Raw genomic sequence first — 22,817 nt, forward strand, 5'->3', positions numbered from 1 at the left:
GGATTCTTTGTCACTCGATACATATTCTTTGGTCACGTGCACGTATACAATTAAAAAACCATTTTCCACTTTACAAATGTTATTAATCGAGACCTACAAAATATATATACAAATTTCATGATAAAACAAATTTTGTTGGTTTATTTAAATTTTATTTGAAATAAACTTCTCTATAAATTTTTATAAAGAAAAAGAAAGAATGTAGAATAAATTAAATTTCACTCATAAATTACCGCGAGATAGAATACAAAAGTAGCGGTGGACTATTATGCTTTATTTGGGAGCGGAAATAGGTAAATGAGAAAAGAAAAAAAGAGGAATATGTGAGAATAGAGTGAAATAAAGTTTGTTTGGTAGAAAAGGAATAGAGTAAAAATATAGAAAAATATTTGAATTAAAGTTGTTTGGTTGATAAAAAGAAAAGGAGAAATATTAATATTGAATAAAAATATTATTTTACCCTTACTACATTCTTGAGTTTTTATTTTTATATGTTTTAAAACATAGTTTGACTTTGCAAAAACAGATAAACACCTAAAATAGGTCATATAATCAATTATGAATATCCATAATCCATAACAAAGATCTAAAGAAGTTAGATTCTTTCTTGAGTAATTTGCAATTGAGAGAGAATGTCTGGATTAATGTGTGTTATGCTAAAATGAGCATGGATGGCTCACATCTATCTAAGACCAACTTATTTATAGTTGTCCTTGGGTCAGGTGATGGATTGTATTTAGTCTTTATTTAGGAAGAATTTTAGTTAAGATTATTTGTATTTTTAGTTGTTTAGGTATTTGTTTTTGTTCATTTCATCGCATTTTATTCTTTTTGTCAAACTTGTTATGCCATGGGTGCTTTCATGTGTATAAGAGTCATGTGGTTTGGCCGTCACAAACCTTTCTATAAGAAAAAGAGAACAATTTTGAGCTAGCCCCAATGAACATGGCCATGTCATTCATTGGCACAGACATGTCAAGGTTGTTGTTGTATTTGACACGGGCTTGTCAATTAGTTTGTATTTTTATTGTATTTGGGTCTGAATAGATTTTAGTTCATATCTTTAAATGCTTGAGAAAAACTGCAACTTTGATTATTGACAGTTTGGGAGAGATTAGAATTTTCTTGGTTTTTCTCTTCTCCAATTGATATTTTTTTTCTTCTATGTTTTTTATGAGATTGTTCATGATCATGTGTGAATAATACTTATTATTCTAAAATTGCGGCATAACCCTTAATAATTATTCATGTTAATATATATTATTTTTGGTTCCCTTCTATTCTTCCTTTCAAATTCTTCATTTACAAATGAACCAAGACGCAATAGTTGTTATCAAGCTTTTTTTTCTGAGAAGTTACTATCTAACTAAAGCAAAAGTGAATGAAACATTAAAATAATAATATAAATTATAACAAAATCTGTTGTAATATTATTCACTTGTCTCATGTTAGTAACATTTTCTCATACTTTATTTTAAACACATTAATTATTTATTGTTGATTAAAATTTAGTCGAAATCACAAAATTTCATAGGTATTACTACTTATTCAATTAGTTCTAATTGTGATTCTATAATTTTTTAAATAAACTTAAGACTAAAATATCATTTTGTTCTATAACTTTCATATTTTCCTATTTTTTCTATTTTGTTTAATAATGTTTTAAAAATCCTATTTTAGTCTTTTATATTTTCAAATGGATTCAAAATGGTCCTAAGTCCATTAAATATTGATGTGACATTAATTTATCATTTTTATTATTATTCTCTTGCGTTCATTTTTTAGAGTTCAAAAATTGTTAAAAATTACTTGTTTGAATAGGTATTAAATCATTTCTAATGGTTAAAACTACAACAAATTATTATACCCAAAAGGCAACTAAATTGTTTAAATATTCCGTTGAAACATCTTCCCAAATCAATACTAGAACACAATTCATTAACTTGATGGAAACCTCAAAACCTGAGGAATAATACACAGATAATTAAGTCAAAGCCCCAAGCAATAAGCATGTTAATTCTCAACGCTTCCCAAGAGACAAAGCAGACATAACAACCAACAACACCAAGACAACCACAGCAACGAAGGATGACACCACTGCTGAACTGGTCTGTGCACAGAAGTCTCCAAATTGGTTGCATATGGCAAGCCAGTTCGAGTCTTGGTTCCCATTGTGTGCCAAGTAAACTATGGCAGCAGCTGAAGCACCACTAGCAGTGGCCAAAGTCAGAAACACCTGCAATGTCATCAACATACACAAAAAGCTTATTAAGCCATTTAGTGTTGCATAGCTTAAACCAAGTGTTTTATCAACAATTACAATAACTCTTGTAGTGATCAACACACACAAAAAGCTTAAGCCATTTAGTGTTGCATAGCTTAAACCAAGTGTTTTATCAACAATTACAATAACTCTTGTAGTGATCAATGATCCAGACCCCTTGACATGCTTCTTCTATTGGAGAAATTATCAATGGTAAAAGAGACTTGCCATGCATATATATATATATATATATATATATATATATATATATATATATATATATATATATATATATATATAATCCAAGGCCTTCTCCATAGAAGAAAAAATAAATAAAAAGGTAAAATGAATTAATTCAAATTTTCTATAAGTTAAAATCAATTTATGCATATCTCAAGTTTTAGAGAAGTTAGATGAAGGAATTTTTATAATAATTAAGTGTACTGATTTTAAATTCTGCAAAAAACTCAATTCATTTTATTTTTCTTGTCTTATTATAAGCACTTAAAGAGAGAAAAAATTATCCATAAAGATACAAAGCCTAATTAAGTGTGAAAGAGCTTACAGTGTCTAAGATAATCAAGAAAAGCCTTGGTCCAGCTGCATGGGGGCGAATGATGGCTACGAAAGAGAAAGGTAGGGATAGCACCAAGTAGCCACCCACTAAAGCCATTGTAATAACGAAAAACCTGCATTTTGTTAACCATTAGGTTAATTTCTCATTTGGATGAACAAGATGAGTAAATGTCTATATATATGAACGATTTTTACAAGTTTGCTAAATTTTATAACAATTACTTTTGAAATCATAACTACTATGATTTCTCATTGAAGGACAATAAAAAAAAATATATTCCGTGGATGCATAGAAATTGAATGCAAATAAGATTGTCAATGTTGATGTTTCGAAAAGGCATATAAAATAGAGTTCCGAAGGCCACATACTGGAAAGAAGTGAAGCTATCATAACTAGCCTCAAACTGAAAGAACTGAGTGAAGAAAGGGAGTGTTTGATCACTGGTTCCCATAGTGGCTGCAGCACCAAGAGCAGCTGCTATGGCACCTAACCTTAGAATAAAGTCCATTATTGCTACCCCTTTCTTCCACCCTCCTGGCCTTGGTGGGGCAGCTAAAACTGCTTTGCCTTTAGCAACATTGCTTGATTCAGGAACATCAATGGTGGTTGACATTTTTTGGCTTTGGAAACAGGAGAAGCTTGTGTTTGAAGGATATGTAAGAATGAGATTGTAGTATGAATATGCAAAATGGCTTGATTGTTGAAGCTTATATAGAGTGATAGAATGGTGATATGAATCAGCATTTGTACAAGTTGACTACATAAGGGAAGTGATCAGGTTGAGTGGTTATGAAACCATTTCCACTACTCTTTTCATAAAGCAAATATATACGAGAGAGATTTATTTAATTTATTTTCCTCTTTAATTAGTTTATTTTTGTTGAAAGAAAAAAATGTTAGTAATACATTCTTTATTTAATACACTTTTTCAGGATTTATTGTTATTGGCTGAAATTTATTAAAATTCAAAAAATTATATGACACTTGCTAAATAAAGAATGAGTCTCACTTAATTTAATAACTCTCAATATATTCTATCTAATAAAAAGAGTTTTAGAAAAAATAAGTTAGGAAATGTTATTAACAAATTCCTTGTCGAGATTAGATGTGAAATTTCTTCTATAAAATTTACATGGTTGAATAAGACTCCTCATTGCTGTTTTCTTAAAGGGGGGGAAAAAAAAAAACAAGACTGCTTAATGCTGTTATGACCATCAAAATTAAAGTTGAAAAATAATGGAAAGGCTAGGAAACTAAAATTCGTAGTTACTAATTTAAGTTCAGAATCCAACCTACTGCTATGACTAACAAAGTTTCTTTAATTAATTAACTAATCAATCAGTCAACCAAACCATGCAGTATCCCTAATCCATTAAGACAATAATTAATGACGTCCAGTCAATCAAACCTAATTCATATCCATTAATGCAATATTAGATTGTTTGTTTCCCCATTCTACCTTTCTTGCACGATTTCTCATTTTCTCTTTTTAATTATCCAAAAAAATTTAAGACAACTTAAAAATCCATCAAGGAATAATCTCATTCGAATCAAGAAGATTTCACTGCATATTAAAGTTAACTCTAACAGAAATTTTTATGAGTTAACATCTAGTTCATTCTTTATAATCAAAACATTATATTAACATCAAAATTCTTTAGAGATTAATACTTAACTGGTATTTTAAGATCCTTATTACCAGGAACCTAGGCTATTGTGGAGTTTGTTGGGTCCATTACATGAAATTATGAAAAACTGTTTCGCTAATGTAATGAGAACACATTAGCCCTAATCACATTTTACTAGTTGCCAACTATCAGGTGAAAACAATCATTTTCACGTATCTCATAGGAAGTACTGATCAATCCTAAGGAAGGGTAAAATTATGCCCACATCTCGTCACATAATAGCATTGACCAATGTCATAATAACAGTTATCAAATTAGAGTACTACTACTAGCTTAAGAGCTAATTAAGTTGCTTCTGATATTGTTTCCTCTGTAGACATGTTTTGAACTCTTTAGTACTTCAGAGCCAAACTTTCATATTCCTATCTTAATCAACACAGAAATCTTAATTTGTCCACCCCTGTTTTTCACATGAAAGCCTATTACATTCACACAGGTACACTCCATCCTTCAACAACATGCTAGAAAAGAAGTCCATACCCCAAAAAAAAAATTAAATAAATATTACACAATTTACACTCTCAACTGGCTATTATAATTAAGGGGGCGAAAATGTGTTACAGATATTGAAGGATGCCATTTCAAAGCAGCATCACCTCTGGGAGTATCAACAGCAGTTGAGGACACAAATCGATTTGGTAACTGTTGCTTACACTTCTTTCCCAGAAAAAATTGTCATTCTATGAAAATTTAGCCTCTTGTGATGCCGTGGAGCTGCAAGCCTCTTCCAGTAGCAACCACAATATACATCATATCAACCTAATACAGCTTAGCATCCTTGAATCACAACAAAGGACTCTCATGAAATTCAACTTGAACCCACCATACCTTGCTTACTACTGTGATTCAGCGACCCACCATTTTCTTCACAATTGACAAAATTAAGCTTCGGTGGTTGTGTTGAACTGAATCCATTGGCCTTGACAGATCCGGGGCTGCCCTCACTTGAGTTTGTGGCCCTTGTTGGCTCAGAGTTCTTATTGGATGGGTCATTTGAAGAAACAGGTTGTTGCAACAGCTCCATGCGTTTCAAAGCCGGAACATCTCCTTTACAATATCTGCGCCACATTTTCCTATATGTTGACTCTAGACCAAGGGTAAATTTTGCTCCATTGCAGAGAGGGGACTTAGACATGAGCTCTCGAAGACTCATTCTCAAATTTTGTAGTGCCGAAATATCAGAGGCCAACTTCACAGCCAATTTTACATATTCATCTTCATTTTTGGCAATCAAATTGCCCAGACCTGAATTGTTAGAAGTGAGATATTCGTAGTTTTAATGGCAACACAAAAGATGCAAAGAATAATATGTTTCTACATACTATTCGGAGTATTGAATTCATATCTAATAACTTCTCCCACAAGAGAAGAAAAATGTACTATAAAACAAACAGATGAAAGAGTAATATTATACAGGCAGGAAGAGAAGTGAACACGAGCCTGTTTCAAGTAACAGAAAGCTATGCCGATAAAAAAAAGTAACAGAAAGCTATGCTCAACTACGCTATCCAGTTCAACCAAGTGAAAGAAATTGGAACAAGTCCATAATCAAATAAGACACAAGGCAAGAGACTATGCAGGATTCTTAAAATTCAAAATATTCTACAGATCACAAAGTTAAATCGCATGACAAACTATTTTAGATCAAGTCAAAAAACCATCCATCGGGCATCAGTGGCTGTCTTCTTCTGAAAAAACATTTCCCATCCTAGGAATTTGACAATTGAGGCCCAGTAGCACACTAATTGCAAGAAAAATAGATTTTTGGCTGGTTCATGATTTACTTGCAAGTTGCAACCATCCACCTAGCTGAACATAGCTTTCTTTTATACTCATCCATATAGCTATGTTAATCTCAAACATGTATAATTGTTTGAGAATTAGCCAATTAGGCACCCAAGTTTTCATACCTCTGTGTTTAGGATCATTGAATTCTGTAATCAAACTCATAACAGCCAGCATTGGCATCAACAAGGCACGGTACATAGAATTTCCCAGTTACATTTTTTTTATTGTTCATACATTAAAAAATTGATAGTCACAAGCTGCACAACTTTTAACCAAACTATACAACAATTGACTAGTTGAACAAATAATCAGAATTATTATAAATCAATTTCTAAAAAATAAAAGCTCTATTTAAATGAAAAACACAAGAAATCATGAAAATTGTCAGATACAAACTAGCAGCAACAACAGCCAAGAAAAAATTATAAGTATTTAGAAATGTTATATATAATGAAATTAGCCAAGCACTTCTTTGGGCTCACTTGAAGGCATTCCACAAAATCACAATTCCCAAGGTAGCTCGTGAAACAACAACTAAAACACCATTGGGTTACATTGAACGCCAATCCATTGTGAAAAGGAGGATTGGCATTGAACATGCATCCGAAAGTGGGATGAGCGTAAAATAAACACGCACTAATTCATTGGGAAATATTGCAGATTCTTACCAACTTTGCTAAGGAGACTAACACCAACATTGTGTGCATGCACTGAACCAGCCATTGTAACACATGGAACTCCCATGTATAAAGATTCACAAGTCGTGGTTGTTCCAGCATATGGAAATGTGTCCAAACTTAATACAAAAGACAGAAAAGAAAGATTATCATGGGCATAAGACAAGCTATTTAACAAACACACAGTATTGCATTATTCTTATGATCATAAGTAATAATTGATCACAACCACTGGTCCAACATCAGCAGTTAGAATTTTTTTCATATTTCAGATGCATGTATGTATTATGTGCAGGAAATACAAACAATCAACAATAAACAGGTAAAACCTCAACCATGATTCATGAAACAAGACCAAAAAACCAATGTACATAGACAATATTTAATAAAATTTCATAAGAATAAGCTGAATAATATTGCAGGTAGTAGTATAATAAAGTTTAACATTCAATAAAATAACCAAGAGATAACCTTGTAATATATACTTGTAATGGTCTTGTGCTTTTCTAGATGCTATTCATATAATGCTGTTTAAAAACTGGCTAAATAACTACATAGACTATGACAATGAAATATATATGAAGTTAGAATTTGACAACAAAATGTAAATTCTAAAATCTTGAGTAAATTTTATTATGCATTCATACTACGAAGTGATTAGCATCAGAAACAACCATCCTTAGCATAACTATTGAATTATTAAATTTTAGGATGCAAACAAATTTTAAGAGTAAGAACATTGTTTGATTTTGCTTAATTTTTTTTTCACAAAATAGCTTTTCAGGTAGAAGTTCTCGAGCAGTTTGACTGACAGCATTTCCAGATACAAAAATAAACTAATTCAAACACACACCAAGTTTTTAATTTAGATGATGCTACAAGCCTAATTGAGTCACTCTTTCAGCCTTTAAACTAAATTGCAGTTATATCATATCCAATAATCACCAAGGATACAGAAAAGGTTAAAACTTGAGATATATATATATATATATATAAAAAAAAAATTGGTGCCACACATAATACCCAAGATTCGTAGTCAACAAACCAAAATATGTATGAATAAAAAATAACAAAGCCAGAGCTTATGCAGGACCAAAAAAAAGGTATACAAAAATAGATGTTACCTGATGTCCATTAGAGAATAAGCTTGCATATGATCATGGTTAAGAAGAATAAGGGGCAGAAGATCAACTCGTAGTGGTTCAAGACCTAACTTCTCTAGTGTTGAAAGAAACCTCTGTCTCACACTATCACAGCAAAACGGTTTACATTTCACCACAAGACGAGAATTTGGAATTGCACATAGTATCTTTGCCCAGACCTGCAGTACCTTGGGTGTAATCTGAATAAATAAAACAACATAAATCAGGGGATACACGACTTACCTTTTACAATTTGTTATTCATAATCAAAAATAGAATTACATGATATATTTAACAATATTACTACCTTGGCAAGATTGTTAAAACTACCAAATGTAACGAAGCCATTGGAAAGAGCAGGAGTTGGACAAACAGGACCAGCCTCAGGGGAAGGAGTGTAACAAAGGAAGCAATCCGGTAATCGAACTAACTCTTCAACATGCCTGTAATTTGGGAAAAGTGTCATTAGAAAATAAAATACCATGATAATAGAGGGGAAGCACTAGATCAATGACAAGAAAGTACACAAATTCAAGAAGAGAACTACTTCTGCTTTGTTTCGGGAGGGTCTGCCTGAGAATCAGTTATTCTATAATCAATTGTAGGCAATCCTGTTGTATTGGGATAACCAATCCAAGTCACCTGCATGTCATGCAATATGTTACAATTTAGCAAATATCAAATTGATTCGCATAGCACATGTTACCATGAATGTGAGATTATGTCTTTATATTGTATTTATTATTAGAATATTCTATTTCCTATTAATCAGTAATTGATTCATCTTGTAATCAATATTGATTCCTTTTTCATATTATAAATAGCATGACGTGCTGTCTACATTGACACACAACATTACAATAAAACACTGTTACATGGTATCTAGAGCTTAGGTTATTCTTGACAGAGGAATAACGAAAATCATGCTCCACCGGGGACCTACTGTCCCCAGTGGACCTCTCTCCTAACTATCCCTCTTTTCTGGCGATTTTTCCCCTTTTTGCTGCAGCATTCCTTTTGCGTAAACAGTGACACGCACGGTGCGAGCATGCTTACACTGCCACCAAGCTGTCATCTCACCGGTGTGACCCTCCGATCAAAAGTGCCTCTCTCCAGCAAACCCAATGCCGTCAACCGCGACCTCTTCCACCACCACACTCCAACACGTGACACTCACACGTGATCCCATTTCCGGAGCACGACCCACTCTCCAACAACCTCCCTGCCATGCTCCTCCTCTGATAAACCTGTTTGGCTCTATTTTATCGCTGTTTGGCTGACCCGCAGTCTAGTGACTGCACCATCATGCTTCGCCTCTTTCCAACGATCTGTTCAAGCATTTTCGTCGACCTTTCTGAAGATCATCATGCCGTCCACGTGCGCAGCCAACTCAAAACACCGCTGCAAGCAGCCCCATGCAGGGCCCTAGCACGTGAAGTTCACACACACAACGCATGACGCATCGTCACTGCGGGCCTTCATTGGCTGCCACCGAGCCATGCTTATCTGGCGCAACCACACACTCAAACCGCCTTTAGTTTCTACTGGGTTTACCACATTTGTAATAGGCTTGGTTCATGCCACACATATGCTCCAGTTTGAGGGGGAGTGTGACTGTGTGAGACTATGTCTTGATATTATTCCCAATATTGTATTTATTATTAGAATATTCTAAATCGGCAATTGATTGATCTTGTAATCAATATTGATTCCTTTTTCATATTATAAATAGCATGTGGTGTTGTCTACATTGACACACAACAGTACAGTAAAACACTGATATAGACTTTATATCACAAGCTTGATGGCTAAATTAAGCACTGCATATATACATGGAGAAGATATATGTAATATCGAAACAAAAGAATACATTAAAGACATATATACCTAATAGTTGTTCAAAATTGATTCATGACACAAATAAATTTCTTTTAAATATTATATATAAATTGTCTCCTTTCTGAATTCAGGCTAAATTATATATAAATTATTTGATCTACAAGTCAAATATAAGCACATCTAAGAAAAAATACATAATAGCAAATTAGCTGGATTAAACTCATTAGGATGTTCTACATCAGCTAGGAATATAGCCAAAATACTCTTTATAAGACTTGGGCAATCCTCCTGTGAGCTAGCTTTTGGGTTGAGTTAGGCTTAACTCATTTCTAATATGGTACTAATCTATCCAATTTTTATGTTGGGCCACATGCAGATTTCCATTTTCCTAAACTTAGCATTCCAAATGTCCAGTCCAGTCCAAATGTAAGGAGGGTGTGTTAAGACTTGAGATGCCCCATATCCGCTAGGAATATGACTGAAATATTATGAGCTACCTTTTGGCATTAAAGCCCAATCCATTTCTAATAAACTAAGCATTATTAACCAACTATTTCAATTTCTATTACACAAATGAAAATCACATTAATTTGTAGCATAATACAACAGGAATTGAAAGAGTTGGTTAATAACACAAAGGAACTTTCAAATTGTATTACACAAGATGAAAATAACATTAACCCGTAGCATAATACAATGGAACTTTCTCTAAGAATGCGCCAAAACTCACAACAGATAAAAATTGCAGCTTCACAAAATCAACATGCTACAAAGTAGAGATAGGGGGGAAACAGAGAATATGATAAGAAGGATCAGAAAAGTTACAAGTTGATAGACAAAGGGAAAAAAATCTAAATATGTAGATGTTAAAAACACCTGAACGGGAGCAGGTCGACATGCCATCATTCCCAGCTTATTGTTTGCAGTGTGACCAGTAAGCTCTATTAAAATATCAACTTGATCTTCTCTAACCATGTCGGCAACCTTCTTTTCATCAGTTCCATAAATATCTTTCCAGATCCCACCCTTCTTTAAGACTTTCTCTCTAAACCGGATGGTTTTTGCATCTGCCTGCAACATCACAGGAAAATAAATTTCATTCCACAGAAAAAAAAAATGGAGATATTAATGACAAGACAAATTATGGAACCAAAATTCAAATTTTAAACAATAAATATGCAGACCAGAATCACTTTTGGCCTGCTAAGCCTAAGGATAAATAATAATCCACAATAATTGATAGCAAGAAGGTTCTTTAGCATTTAATCCACATTGGCAGATGAACACCAACTTAATGGATGCCCAGGACAAAAGCAACTACAGCCACTACGAAAAGGAAAATGAGCACCTAGTACTTTACTACTTTATTCGTGGCGCATGACAATTAAACGGTAGTCTTCCGACTCTATCAGCATCTCCAGCCAGCATGTGGTATACCATATATTTTCTATACTCCCAATACAAAACCATCTTACTTGGACCATAAACCAGGATGTGGACATCATGTAGATGTGGGCATCATAAGTGATCTCAATCCCACCCTACAGATGAGGCCTTCTTATAGTTATGCTATGGACCTGTGGATATTTGGGGAGACATCCAGTCACTAGAGCATCAATCCATAAGATATATATAGGCTGACAAGATAGCTCCTATTCACCAGACGACTTTTGTGATATCCAGGATTATTATTTCCTTCCCTTCCACAATTTGTTTGTAGTTAGCAAAATACCAGACTCTATTTTGCTTAATAAATATTTTCTCGTGTAAAGACCAGAATATTTTAACACTGAAACCTCATCTAGATCAATTATGACTAAAATAGAACATGAAACCAGAATAGGAAGTAGCTATTGCACCATCAGTTTAAACAGTTGGAAAACAAAACCCACAATGGACATGAAGCTAACTGGCCAAGAAGTGCCATTTGCTTCCAAAACAACAACAACAACAACAACAACGCCTATAAAACAATAACCATAATTCCTAAAGCAATTTTGTAGACCTAAAATCATCCGCAAAGATTGAGAAACTGTCTTCCAGACACTCACATCACCCCCTGGGGGGGGGGGAACTCAGGCTCTTCCAATATTTGATTGACATATCTACCCTAAACCCCATCAGGGAGTAACAGGTAAATTTAACTACAATTTTTAGATGGCACTGGAAAATATTTTATGCAATTACCTAGCATAACCAAATGCACTGCAAGAGCTTTGAAAATTGACCAAATGCATTAACAGAGTTACATATAACATTGTTGCACATATGCATTCATAAACGATACCTTGACAACTGCTGAATAAACAACCACTTTATAATTGGTATAGTCATGATAGAGAAGGGGAGCTTCTATGAAATATGACACAGAATGTGTAAAATAATCAGGAGAGACATATCCTATCACAAGAGGCCGTTCAGGATCTTTTGAGTTGTCCCATGATGTGAACTGTGAATATAGTCTCATAAATCGCCTACCCCAGTCCCTGTATGGAAACATTTCTTTGATAAATTCTCCAGGCTACATATCATTCTACTTTTTTTACATAAAGTTGCTATGCATAAAAATATTATGGCTGACAAAATATGGCAATTGAAATTACCACTGATCAAAACTCAAGCATGTCATTAATCACATAAAGAAACACTACTGGCAGAGTCAACAAGAAGAAACGTACATTTCAAAACATAACACATGAATATGGTTTTTCTATTCCTACACAACATGCCAATTGTGATTTAAAAGTGTTATTCAGCTACTCTCAATCATATAAATGGCTTCATTTTCCGTAAATGTAAATAAACAATTAAGAGCTTTAGGGCATAGTTTCCAATGCAATGACTAGTTCAAGAGATCTCAACAAAGCATCCAAAACAATGAATTCATGTTAAAGAGCTAAAAGGTATCTTGGTCAATTTATGTTTACTGAAAAAATGGTTTTGCGCTTCAAAGTTGCCAGGTTACCAGAAATGATTGCATCTTACTGATGCATGCCATAGAAAATTAATCTCTTCATGCCTTTAAAACTCAATCAAGCTCTCACTATTTGTGCTTTTCTTTCTTAGTGAATACACAGCTATTCAAGAAAATTATTTTTCTTTTAACAGCTTCTATTTTATTTTTCTTCATTACCATCATCAATGTTATCAATAACTAACAAAATGGCAGACTATTTCCACCAGCACAACACATGGTATATTTGTTTCAGTTTCAGGAAATCAATTAAGTATTACTTTATTCATCACCTACAAAAATTATATATTCATATATTTTACCAAACATTTATGAAAAATCAATGAAGTTGATCAGGTAATCAATTAAAGTACTATTTCTCTCATCACCTAGGGAAATCATACTTTTTTTAATGAAACATTTATAAAACAATCAATGAATTGATGAAAAGTTTTCGATAATGGCCTTAATGGTCAAACACTACCAATAATCAAAATTTAAATTTTAAAATATCACAGGAGAAAGCTGTACCTGTGAGCCTCAAAAAGTTTGTCATCATTTCCTTCATCTATGTAATTCATCGCAAGTAAACGGTTCTGCACATTAGTGTGTTAAAGAGATATCAATTGCTGTAGGGAAAAAAGGGGGAAAAGCCCAACAATTAAAAGAGCCAATACTTGCAAACAACAAAATCCAATCATCCAAACCCTGTATCAAGTCACAACTAATGAGAATATAACAAAATATTTCCAAATTATGAGAAAACTGTATGAATTTGAATTTTAAAAAAAATGCCACTTTCAAGACCATTAACACCCAACTGAACTACCGTTAATCATCATAGCAACTTGAACTCCCTTCCATTTTTCTAAGAAATTCAAAGAAAATTAAGAACCAAAGACATGGGGAGGAAAGGGGGATCAGGGTGGAAGGAATCTTCTATCGTCAAGATACTTAATATTTATGTACAAGCAAAGATAAGTATTGAGGCTTCCCATAACAAATCCAAGAAAGTATCAATAGCAGAAATAAGAGAAAAAAGGGCTTGCAAGCTAGGTTGGAAGCAAAAACTTTGCAGCTTCAGAGATACCATATAAACAAGGTCATATTTAAACTCTCAAAAGCCTCTACCAAAACTTAAAAGGATGGGAGGCAAGATTTTGGTGAGGAAAGTGAGTAAAAAGAAACCCAAAAATAAAAGGAAAATGCCTTGGATTAGTTAGAAAAGGTTTCCATTTCTCACATAATAAAAAGATGTGCCATTGGATTTAAAGATGTTGAGGCTTTTAATCTCATTTGATTGGCAACACAAGGCTGGTCATCACAAAGCTTTTGGGGAAAAGATTTACCATTAAGATTCATTTCAAGAATTCTTAGCTTGCTGAAGATGTAATAATGCCAATGATTAGTCTCCAACTTAAGCTTTTGGGTTAGTTAGTTCATAACATAGTATTGAACCTTAATGTGTAGAGGAGTTCAATCCTAGCAACCATTCTTAATAAAAGCTAAATTTCAGCACATAGTAAAAAATGTTTGAGCATTATCTATTCAAGCCCAACAGACTCTAGCATGAGGTTGCCATGTTAGAGTTGTAATAAAGTCATTCATGTCCATTAACTAACAACCTTTTCAGAGGAATTGGTTTTTGACATCACTATAGCATATTACAATACCTCTTGATGAATCAATTATGTCTGTTGTTAAATTTCAATTTGCCATCTCCCAAAGAGTCTTGGCAGATTTTAATTTTCCAGGAGGGGAAAGGAAGAGAAACTGATAAAATAGATTTTAAAAGAAACCACATACTGATCAGAACATTCGTTGTTAGAAATATAGAGGGGAAAACTCTCTTTTAATCAGATGCTAAGCAAAGAACCAGACTGGAAATAGACAAAGAATTCAATATGATCAACCCACAGAGGACCATAAGTCTACATCCAAGTTGAAACAGACAGAGCATAAGTAACACAATGATGGATGAAGATTACATAAAGTACTCAGTCCTCAATACTTAAGCCCAGTATACCCAAACACATTATACAATACAAAGTACACACATATATAAGATCAAAAGTTTTTTATTCTTTTCTCCAACAAAAGGTCGGAGGTTGGCAAACCCATATCAGAGGTCATGACCAGTGTTATTAAAACCGGACTGGGCCGGTTTGACCAGGAACTGGAACCATGGCTGGTCCAGTTGAGTAATTGGATCATTCATGCACATCACCGATAAGAACCGGTTAGCACACTCTTAAACAGTAAGAACCAATAATTTACTTGGCCCGGCCGACTCGTATATATTCTCCAACGACTATTTCATTAACATGACAACTTGCAGCTCACATTGTCCAATATACCACATTTTTCCTAGGTGCCTTTTCTGTAACTCACATTCTCCAATATACCATTTCTGTTGCTAATCTAGGCCTACATAACGTGACAGCTACTACCCTCATTTCATTTTTTATAATTTCATTTTGTTGAAACTTGAAACTCATGTAGACAGTCTCATGTATAATGTTTTATTACAAACCAAAAATGTTGTCAACAGGTATTGAACTCATGAGCCAAGGCATTCTAGAAGAAGTTTTGCCACCAAGCACCTCTTTATTATAAAATTTGTAAATTTAATATATACCAATTTATGCAGTTCAACCAATGACTCATTGCCTCGACCAAGTCGATGACCGGTCCAGTTCTGATAACACTAGTCATGACAATTTTATGAAGTCATTTAGCCATTAGTCATTTATAAATCCCTGTTAAGTCAGGTCACCTACTTGGTCAAGCCCACAACTAATACAAGCAGTTATTATATTCCCTTAATTTTAACTTATAACTCTAATGTCAAATCACTCCAATTTGTTTCCTTTTTTATTTAGAAGGACTAAAACCTAAAGGGTTCTTGCATAAGGGGGCATCTTAATGATAATTCCATATAAAACCATCCTTGGGTAAGAATATAGGAAAGTTAGTCCTTGACAAGCCTTTATGCTACTAGTATCAACATCCCAAGTTAGTCCTTAGTTATTATATTCCCTTTATTTTAACTTATAACTCTAATGTCAAATCACTCCCATCCGTTTCCTTTTTTATTCAGAAGGACTAAAACCTAAAGGGTTCTTGCATAAGGGGGCATCTTAATGATAATGCCATATAAAACCATCCTTGGGTAAGAATATAGGAAAGTTAGTCCTTGACAAGCCTTTATGCTACTAGTATCAACATTCCAATTTATAGCAGTTAGAGTGGCTTGATTGTCCTGTAAGCTTGCACATCAAAGGAGTTGTTGAAGGGTTAAGTGAAATCCTCTAAATTAGAAATGATGCCCTATTAGAGTTTAAATACCAATGTTTTTTTTTTATCAGCAAAGATAAAATATATATATTAAAGAGTACCAGAGGTACTAGATAAGGTACAAATTACAGATCAGATTAGATTCCAGGTAGACCTAATTCTGACCATAGATAGAGTGTGGATACAGGAATGGTTATAATACACATATCAAGGTATTCTTAAAAATCCTGCACTAAGATTGGTAGACCAATGTAATTTCTCTCAATAGCTCCAACTGTGTTTGGCATAGGCTTTAAGGAATAATGACAGGCTCAAACTTAGTTTCAAGACACATTCTCAGCAAGCCACAATTTAATGGTTTTACATAGCACCAGCAATGAAAACTTTCAGCTATGGAAAATTTTACAAAATCAACAATAACAAAAAAAAATCCCCCATAATGCACCAGACCTGGCCAGCATTTCGAGAATCAGGATCAATCTTAAGACATTGCTCATAAGCATTAATTGCTAGAGCGATATCACCAGCATCCCTGTAAAGAACTCCTGCACAAGAATACAAAATATAAAGTGTATGATAAAAGAGGTGCTACTGCTAAGAGTTTCATTTACGTGTGCACATTGAAATAAATCATATATTTTATAACAAAATACTAAGAAAAAGAAAATTCCATATCATGGAACCTTTTAGGGAAGGGGGTACAACTTACAGAAGTGTCCACCATGCAAAGAATGTAAACACAATCAATTGCCAACTTTTCAAAACTCCCTTGGAATGGAATTCTTGTAACTCAATGTTGTTTCAAAGAAATTTTAGATATCCTTGCTTCAGCAGTAGTAATATCATTGCAAAATAAGCTTTGTAGCCAGCTTTTTGGTCAATCTCTAGGAACTCATCTACTTATAAACTATTCAATAGACTTTCAACCGAAAATGGCCTGACCAAAGAGCAAGTAAATATGATTCACTTGAACCTATTTGAGCATTATTTGTCACCTTTTCTGACTATCCAGATAAGCCTAGAATGTTACTCATTCACAGTTAGAATAGTGAGGAATCTGATGGTTACATGACTCTTTTCAACCAAAGTTTACATAAGAAAACCATTTTACATATCAATCAACCATATAACCTAATCTACAACTATTCTGGCAACATGTCAAACAAAAAGTCAATAAGCAGCACAACCTTGACTAAGACGAGCAAACTAAAGTTGTAGCAAAACCACAATGATCAAACAACAACAACAAAAGCCTTATCCCACTAAGTGACCATAATGACTACACAAATTATCAATTACAGAAAAGATTAAAATAAAAAAGACCTAGGTTATTGTATGCTTCTGCATATGTTGGATTTGCGATTATAGCTTTCTCAATCATACTCGCCGCAGCATCCATTTTACCCTGGAGAAAAGAAAGAAGAAAATCAGTAACTGAAGGCATTTGACAATTTTGATTAACTCCCAAATTTAAAGAATGCACAATACTTAACCTGGACAGTGTATACAACGCCAAGGTTGTTTAATGACTGTGAAAAGTTAGGTTTGATTCCCAAAGCAAGCTGCATTACAGGAGGGAAAAAAAGTTGTGATAAGAAATCTATGCAGTCCCTCCAATAAGGGTGAAAGCAACTGACATGATTGTCCTTACCTGGTAACATTCCACTGCTTTGTCAAGGTTGTCACGATCTTTATATATAACACCTAGATTGTTACAAGCTTCCGCACAATGCGGATTGAAGTGGAAGGCAAGTTCATAGAACACAATAGCCTAAGTAGTATAAACAATTTTTCCAATAAGGCAATTAGTTTAGTAATACAGGAATGGTGTATGCTAATACTTAATAACATACATGATACGTGCAGATGCAAATTTAGAAATATGGGCTGAGAGACATACCATATCAAACTTAAGCATCTCACCATAAGCAACCCCAAGATTATACATAGCATCAGCATAATGCCAATTATAATACAAAGCTTTCTTATAAAAAGCCACACCATGGTCAATGTCACCCTCCAATTTAACCTACAAACCAAAACAATGATCTCCATAAGTAAGACACGGTGATTTGAAGTTGTCAACTTATGCAATTTAACCTATAAACCAATATAATACACTTTTGACAAGAAAAAATTAAATATTAATCAGCAAGCAATAACCATAGGTCTCAAGTCAGAAGAATTTTCCTAAAATTTGTTCCTGATCCATGGAGAACAAAGAGAGTATTTTGTATTTTGTATTTTATATAAGCCACTTCAAAATTCAGTTAAAAGCACCAGTCCTTGAGTAACAAACCATAGATTCCACCTTTATCAAGCAAACAGCTTTACAGTACTTCAAATTTGCATAAAAAAGACAAGCTCTGTGTGATAATGTTAGCATTGCTCGTCAACTCACTTTAATTTTATTACCATTGCATTATTATTCATGTTGGTAGTTAAAGTATTTTTCCTTTTATAGAAAAAGAAACAGGACATCATATAAAAAGAAAATATCAATAGAGTTGCTCAAAAACAATTGGAAATATGTAGGAAGGCATATGCATCACCTTTGTTCCCAAATCTGTCAAAGCTATAGCCATATTATTCTTTGCAATCTCAAAGTTAGGTGAAACAGCTAAACACCTGCCACAAAACATCAACTGATCATAAAACGCAACAGCAGAAATCAAGTCATTAAGTGCAGGTTTGGATTATATTAATGTTTAGGAAGAAATCATTTTTTCCCTTTTTTCAAAAGCTGTCAATAAGATTTTGATTATAAATTATTTTAAACAAAATAAACTAATCGCAAAACACATTAAAAAATATTAAAATTACATGGCCCATAAAAATAAGTACAAGCTCTAGATATATGTATTACCTCTCATAACAAGTAATAGCTGCTTCCAAATCACCACGATTTTTATATATTACACCCATATTACAGTATGCTTCAGCATACATAGGCCTCTCAGATGCAGCCTTTTCATAGAAAGTGAGGGCCATGTCATATTGCATCATTTCAGAATAGACCACACCAAGGTTATAATATGCTGGCTGTAAGCACAGATAAAAAGAAAGAAAAAAAATCATATCATGCACACAGAAAACTAAAAAAAAAAAATGGGATCAATAAAAGGTTAAATGAAGGAAATGAGGAAGAATTACAGCATAGTGTGGATCTATTTTGAGAGCTTCAAAATATTTTTGAATTCCTTCCTGAGTGTTTCCTGCAAGCTTTATGTTGGTACCAATATCCGTTAAAACAATGGCTAGGCACTCAGCAGCTGCTTTGTAAGAAGGATCCACTTGTAAAGCCTTTTGATATGACTGTTCCAAGTAAATCATTATATTATCAGAATATCAATTATGACTTGTATTCGAAACGTGTATCATTATGTCTAAGTTCAGTCTAGTGCCAAAGTTCAGTATGCCAAGCAAAGGTAGTAATCAGGAAAATTATATCATTTGTATTTATTTATTACATTCGTTATGTAATAATCAAGGGTTTGTTGGGGTAAATAGCTTAATTAAGCACTTACTTAATCAGCAACTCAGCACTTATCAAATGATTCATAAGCTTGACTGTAAAGCTTAGCAAAATAGGTTAGAAAGAGCTTTTTTTTTAACAAGCTTCTACATAAAGCTTATTAAAAATAAGCTGCATAGAACTTATTGGTATGTCAAAACTCATAAGCCATTTTTATAAGCTCAAATATTTCAAATGCCCCCCAAGAGCATAGTGTTGTTAAGACAAACAATTTTCAAAATATGCTCCTCTTACCACTCCCTCAACAACTTAAATGCAAATTACAACCAACTTCTCAAGACACAAGCATGGAAAATATATTAAACAATGTGGTAACTTTAAAACTTTGTGACAGCCAAGGACAAATGTACCACTAAGAATATCTTGGTTAAGCTATGCATACCTCATAATACCCTAACCCAGATTACCTCTAAAATATTAACCAATTAAAGCATCGTGCCTAATCTATAACTAGAAGAAAATGCTTAGGGTATTAAGTCAACATACTAAAGACATAAACCAGAACATATACATGAATAATTACAAGAAAATATATCCCCTTTATGTTCTAAAATTATTTAAGTAAAATAGGCTAGCAGTCTTAGTATCTGAATTCTCCAATTAAAAACTGCATGGATTAAACGTATATTTCTAAAAGAAAAGCAAGTTAGCAGATGTATTAGCCAGTAGCTAATTATGCTGCAAATACATCTGAAATGGACCCAAAAAGAAAACTGTTTGCTCAGTAATCAGTGGGGCTGAAGATTCTCTACACATGAAAACATGCAAATCATGGCAACAATCAGTTGTAAAATATATATTAACTCCTTATTATTGTCCTTGTAAGTGTAAAAAGTATTCATTCTTTATATGTATATGAAATACCAAAGACGCTGAGTGCTCTTGCTCAAGTAATTCACAGAACTGTCTAATTTCTATAAGTTTTATCTTAAGTTTATGTATTCATATTGCAAAGAACAAGAACTTTAAAAACTTAATGAATAAGCACCTGTTCAAGGCATAATAAAGGACTGGTGTCTGGTCATAATCAATAAACTAGAAGAGTTTGTATTATATGCTTATGCGGTTATGCCTCACTCAATATAATAGATGTAGCCTGACAGATAATGTCAGATGGAATGCAATAAAAAACTAAACCTATAAATCTATAATCACCATTAGGTTAGTTAAACACAAGCTTCATATGAAAACAGGAAAAACTCGTTAAGCAGCTAAAGCACCTCCCATCTTCCACAAATGGTATTAGAAACACAAATATGCCATGCCATTTTCATCATAAAAACCGCTTAACTCAACACCACAGACGTACCTCGGCTGCCTCCACGAGGCGACCTTCGTCTTTGTACAGAATACCGCAATGTGTGAGAGCACAAGCATTCTGAGGGTCCAACCTGATAGCCTCGGCAAAACTCTCAAAAGCAAGCCTACCCATATTCTGCATCTGCAAACATATCCCTTTCCCAATAAGAGCCTCAACATTCCCGCCATCACTCTCCAGCACGCGCTCATACAGCGCAAGAGCATCCACAAACTTGTTCCTTGAACGCAGGATGTTGGCATACGAAACATCGTCCTTCCCTTCACATCTCTTACTCACCGAACCCCCATCCCCAACAGAACCATCAGAAGAAGGCTCAGACACTTTCAAAAACCCATTTTCCCCAACCAACTTTTCCCTCCCATTATTCCCATCACTATCTTCCGTCCACGCCATTTGAACCACACTTTCCTAACCACGAAAAACGAAACAAAACAACATCACACACACACACACTTCTGATCAAACAATGAACTTTTCATCTCAATTAGTAATAACCAAACAAATAAATAATCCAATCACACAGTACATGTAATTGAAGCAGTGAGACTCCAGTAACACACTAAACTTCACCCAAAAAAAATTAATGAAACAGAAAACAAAAAACCCTAGGAGCTAAGTTGAACCAACACTAGGGGCATGAGAGGGGAAGACAGAGATTGAATGAGGCATAGTAAAAAAGATGAGATTTTTCGGGGGGAATAGGGGTTAGGAACTTACGGGGTGCTTCTAGAAGGTTCTTTCAGGTGATGGGGTGGTAGGGATAGGGCATGGGAAGCGCGCGCGAGAGAGGGAGAAAGAGAGAGAGGTTAAAAACCTAAACCCTGAAGAAGAGGAGCATGATTTTTGGAATGGAATAATGGCGAATGAAGAATCTTCAACGAGGGAGTGAGTTGTTGGTGTTGGTTCGAGGTGGTGATGGCCACGCAACGCTCCCTCTCCGACACGGTAGTTGGATGTCTCCCAAAACCCAGAGAGAGAGAGAGAGCCCTGACACTGCTTCGTTGATTACAACATTAGGCGCATTGTGACAAGACAGGCTTTGTTCTTAACCAACCAGGAGGAACTACCCTTTTTATTACTCCCACTTATTATCAGTAAAGTATAATTGAAAAAAAAAAAAACTATGAACTTTTGTAACTTAATCCAAAAACCGTATGTATTTGTTAACTTTTGTAAAAGGAAAATGTTTATTAGCACCAATTCGTGTAGTACAAAGCAGTTATATGATACCACCACTTGTTATTTCCAGCATTGTTCTAGTTTTTATTTTATTTTACTTTAATATCAAATTATCATTATATTTCTTCTTTTTTTTACTTCATATAACAAATGGATTTGTAGTGTTTTCGTGCGACCACGTTCGTACTATATGTATTGTTGTTTGTAAAATTTAAGAGTTGTGTAATAGATGGAAAGTTTTTACATAAGAATCTTAAAGTGAAAAGCAATGATTCTCATGTTTGGATGTGTAATTAAAAAAAAAATTATCATGAAATTATGATTCATAGCTTTTAATCTTAGCTCATGATTCACAAAATTTAATCTTAACTTATTTTCTCATAAAAACATTTAAAAAAGGGGAACAGAAATCCAATTTTTTAAAATGGAAGAAAAGTTTTAGTTAGTTTTTTATATGAATTTTTAATTCTCAAAAAATATATTAAGACTAACCAAACATATTTTAGATATTTTATTTTTTCTGAAATCATGTTTATCGTGTATGAAAAAAAAAATTCC

The 22,817-nt window shown here is 33.8% G+C and overlaps 2 protein-coding genes across 3 annotated transcripts; both read right to left on the reverse strand.

Annotated features, from left to right (window-relative positions):
• Positions 1-1,921: 1,921 nt before the first annotated feature.
• On the reverse strand, positions 1,922-3,548 carry LOC100777381 (casparian strip membrane protein 2-like). The gene is made up of 3 exons (XM_003519088.4): positions 3,209-3,548; positions 2,829-2,952; positions 1,922-2,236 (listed from the first exon to the last, which is right to left on the reverse strand). Exons 1-3 carry the CDS (start codon positions 3,451-3,453, stop codon positions 2,021-2,023), a joined length of 585 nt encoding a protein of 194 aa, XP_003519136.1. The 5' UTR covers positions 3,454-3,548; the 3' UTR covers positions 1,922-2,020.
• A 1,261-nt stretch (positions 3,549-4,809) lies between these two features.
• On the reverse strand, positions 4,810-22,129 carry SPY1 (probable UDP-N-acetylglucosamine--peptide N-acetylglucosaminyltransferase SPINDLY-like). 2 transcript variants are annotated; one of them, XM_006574322.4, is made up of 18 exons: positions 21,798-22,129; positions 21,069-21,483; positions 19,378-19,539; positions 19,091-19,266; positions 18,777-18,852; positions 18,125-18,253; positions 17,876-17,995; positions 17,718-17,786; positions 17,548-17,629; positions 16,675-16,769; positions 13,459-13,523; positions 12,262-12,460; positions 10,851-11,045; positions 8,683-8,777; positions 8,443-8,578; positions 8,118-8,335; positions 6,985-7,112; positions 4,810-5,773 (listed from the first exon to the last, which is right to left on the reverse strand). In XM_006574322.4, the coding sequence occupies exons 2-18, from the start codon at positions 21,471-21,473 to the stop codon at positions 5,337-5,339; spliced, it is 2,787 nt and encodes a 928-aa protein (XP_006574385.1). In that variant the 5' UTR covers positions 21,474-21,483; positions 21,798-22,129; the 3' UTR covers positions 4,810-5,336. The 2 variants fall into 2 exon arrangements, with proteins under 2 accessions (XP_006574385.1, NP_001267512.1); NM_001280583.1 differs by having other exon boundaries at positions 5,193-5,773; positions 21,069-21,488; positions 21,798-21,841.
• Between the last annotated feature and the right edge of the window lie 688 nt (positions 22,130-22,817).

This window comes from Glycine max, chromosome 2, assembly GCF_000004515.6.
Source record: "Glycine max cultivar Williams 82 chromosome 2, Glycine_max_v4.0, whole genome shotgun sequence".
NCBI lineage: Eukaryota > Viridiplantae > Streptophyta > Magnoliopsida > Fabales > Fabaceae > Glycine > Glycine max.